At 57.0% G+C, this 2,412-nt stretch overlaps 1 protein-coding gene across 1 annotated transcript; it reads right to left on the reverse strand.

Annotated features, from left to right (window-relative positions):
• Positions 1–271: 271 nt before the first annotated feature.
• On the reverse strand, positions 272–1,775 carry LOC126496425 (bcl-2 homologous antagonist/killer-like; the record flags this gene model as incomplete). The annotated part of the gene is made up of 2 exons (XM_050133934.1): positions 272–1,490; positions 1,572–1,775. Coding segments are annotated over 2 exons (309 nt in total), but the record flags the coding sequence as incomplete, so codon positions are not given.
• Between the last annotated feature and the right edge of the window lie 637 nt (positions 1,776–2,412).

Consider the following 2,412-nt stretch of genomic DNA (forward strand, 5'->3'; position numbering starts at 1 on the left):
CTCTCTCTCTCTCTCACACACACACACACACACACACACACACACACACACACTGTGCCACATGTGCCCCCTCCTAAATGCACAGAAAAAAACCATGAGACTAAGGGCTAAAGACCTGGCGGGACGCCACCAAGGGCTGGCTGTGGTTTGTTCTGATTTTCCAGCCACCTGCAGCCCCGTGCCCAGGATTTTGGAATCTCAGTAGAAGGACTTATGTGGTATGGAGTCAGGATTACACCTGTCTGCCCAATTTCCCACAATCCAGCAGAGGGTAAAAATGCCAAGTGGGGTGTTGGGGGATTGCACAGTTTATTTCCAGACACAGTTAGAGGTGAGGTGGGGGACCCATCTGCCTCCCCTCCCTGGATTACCCCTATGTTGTGCAAGATAGAGAAGACACCCCCACCCCACCCAAAGGGCCTAGGCAGGCAAGGAGCACGGGTGGTAGTGTGGTTCAAGTATCACAGGTCCGGGGTCACACTGCACCCAGATCCACAATTGCCCCTGCAGGTGTAGCTCTTTAGCTTGAGACCTCCAAATGAGTCTGCCCCTTCCCCTGTCCTGACAACAGAGTCCGAGGCTCTTCCCTAAGTCAAGGAGGCCCCCCCTGGAAGGCAGGCTCACCTGGGGCTCTGGGGAGAAGGTGAGGGTCTCCCCTGCCCACTAGGTTGGAAGCAGTGGTCCTTGGGTCAGGGGATGGGTGAAAACTGGAGAATGCCAGGAAGGGGCAAAGGTTTGGAGGGCCTCGATGAACATATTCAGACAGCTGTGGTCTGAACTCTGACCTCCACCCTCACTGTGGGCTCGGGATCCCTGAGAGTCCAGCCACAAAGGCAAAATGCAATGGGATAGGGGATGGAAGGGGGAGGGGAGAATGGGGGATGGAACTGGGGAAGTAAGAAACAGGGGTGGGGGACCGAGCAGGTCATGCACCCTCACAGCCAGCCCTGTGTAGGGAGGGCCAGTCTGGGCTCAAGCCCCCTCTCAGGTTCTGACCTTCCAAAGTAGCAGGAGGTCTGGGGACAAAGGTTAGAACCGCTGGTCCCCAAATGCCTGACTTGGGGTTCTGTGGAAGAACAGTGTGTGTGTGGGGGGTGTCTCAAATGGTAGTATAAAAAGCAAAAACCGTTAAAAACTTCCTGGGAAGCAGTACCCAGTCTCTTGTGTCTCCAAGGCACCAGTCAGCCCGCTCAGACAGGACGGGGCTCAGTAGCACCATGCAATGTTGGGGTATCCATGTCTCCTCGGGGACCCCTGGGCAGCGGGTCTCCAAAGCAGGGGGCCTGTTTGCTAAAGCATCTGTGCTCTTGGAGGAAGGAGAGGATTGTTGCAGGGGAGGGGGATAGGGAGAAGTTTAGGCTGGGGCCCCAAAGGGCTCCCGGGAGTCATGACCTGAAGAATCTCTGTACCATGTATTGGCCCAACAGAACCACACCAAGAATTGTCATCACGATCACAATGGGGTCTCTGCGCAGATTCAGGGCTGCCACCTGTCAGGAGAAAAGGGGTGGGTTATGGAATGGCTGGACTAGCCCGAATAGCAGGGGGATGTCCCCACCCCCGACACTCACCCAGCCGCCTCTCTGCGCAATCCATCTGGCAATATAATGGTGCAGTATGATATCAGCCAAAAAGCAGGTCACCTGGCCCAGGAAGCCGGTCAAACCACGCTGGTAGACGTACAGGGCCAGGCGGTAGCCAAAACCCAGGAGAGCCACCACGCGGCCCCAGCTGATACCGCTCTTAAACAGGCTGTGGGCAAAGGGTTCCGAAGATCATGGAGAGCCCACCTTGGGGCCATCTCTTTCCTTCTTCCTTCCCGCGCCCCCTCCCCCGCACTGGGAAGCTAAATGGTTGAGCTGCCAGTCCAGGTCAGAAAGTCTGCTTTGGGCCTGGCCGCCAGTCAGGAAGAGCCTGGGTCTCACAGGTGAAAGGAGGAAGCCAAGAGGGCAAGGAACTAGCTGTAGCTAGTCTAGAGGGCCCAGAGAGGGAAGAGCGGGCAGACGGGTGGGCAGGCGGTAAGGACATTACCTGTGAAGGTTGCTGCTGGCCTGGCAGCCCGGGGGCAGCAGAGAGAAAAGGACAGAAGAGATTAGGAAAGATCCCAAACCACTGGAACACAGGGTGGGTCCTGGCTGAGGGCAGGGACAGGACATGCCAGCACTGAGCACTCATCTGAAGCCTGTCACCCGCTTCTGCCTTTCCCGCCATCTCTAGATCTACCCTGACACTGACTCCCGGTTCAGGGAAAGGACAGCGGATACAACCAGGCTTGGTGGCACAAGCCAATGATCCTAGCGCCAGGCTGAGGTAGGAGGATCAAGAGTTCAAGGCCAAGCCAGGCGCCGGTGGCTCACGCCTTTAATCCCAGCACTAGGGAGGCAGAGCCGGGCGGATCTCTGTGAGTTTGAG

The sequence above is a fragment of the Alexandromys fortis genome, unplaced genomic scaffold, assembly GCF_014885135.2.
Source record: "Alexandromys fortis isolate MF-2015 unplaced genomic scaffold, M_Fortis_MF-2015_v1.1 scaffold_4230, whole genome shotgun sequence".
NCBI classification, from domain to species: domain Eukaryota; kingdom Metazoa; phylum Chordata; class Mammalia; order Rodentia; family Cricetidae; genus Alexandromys; species Alexandromys fortis.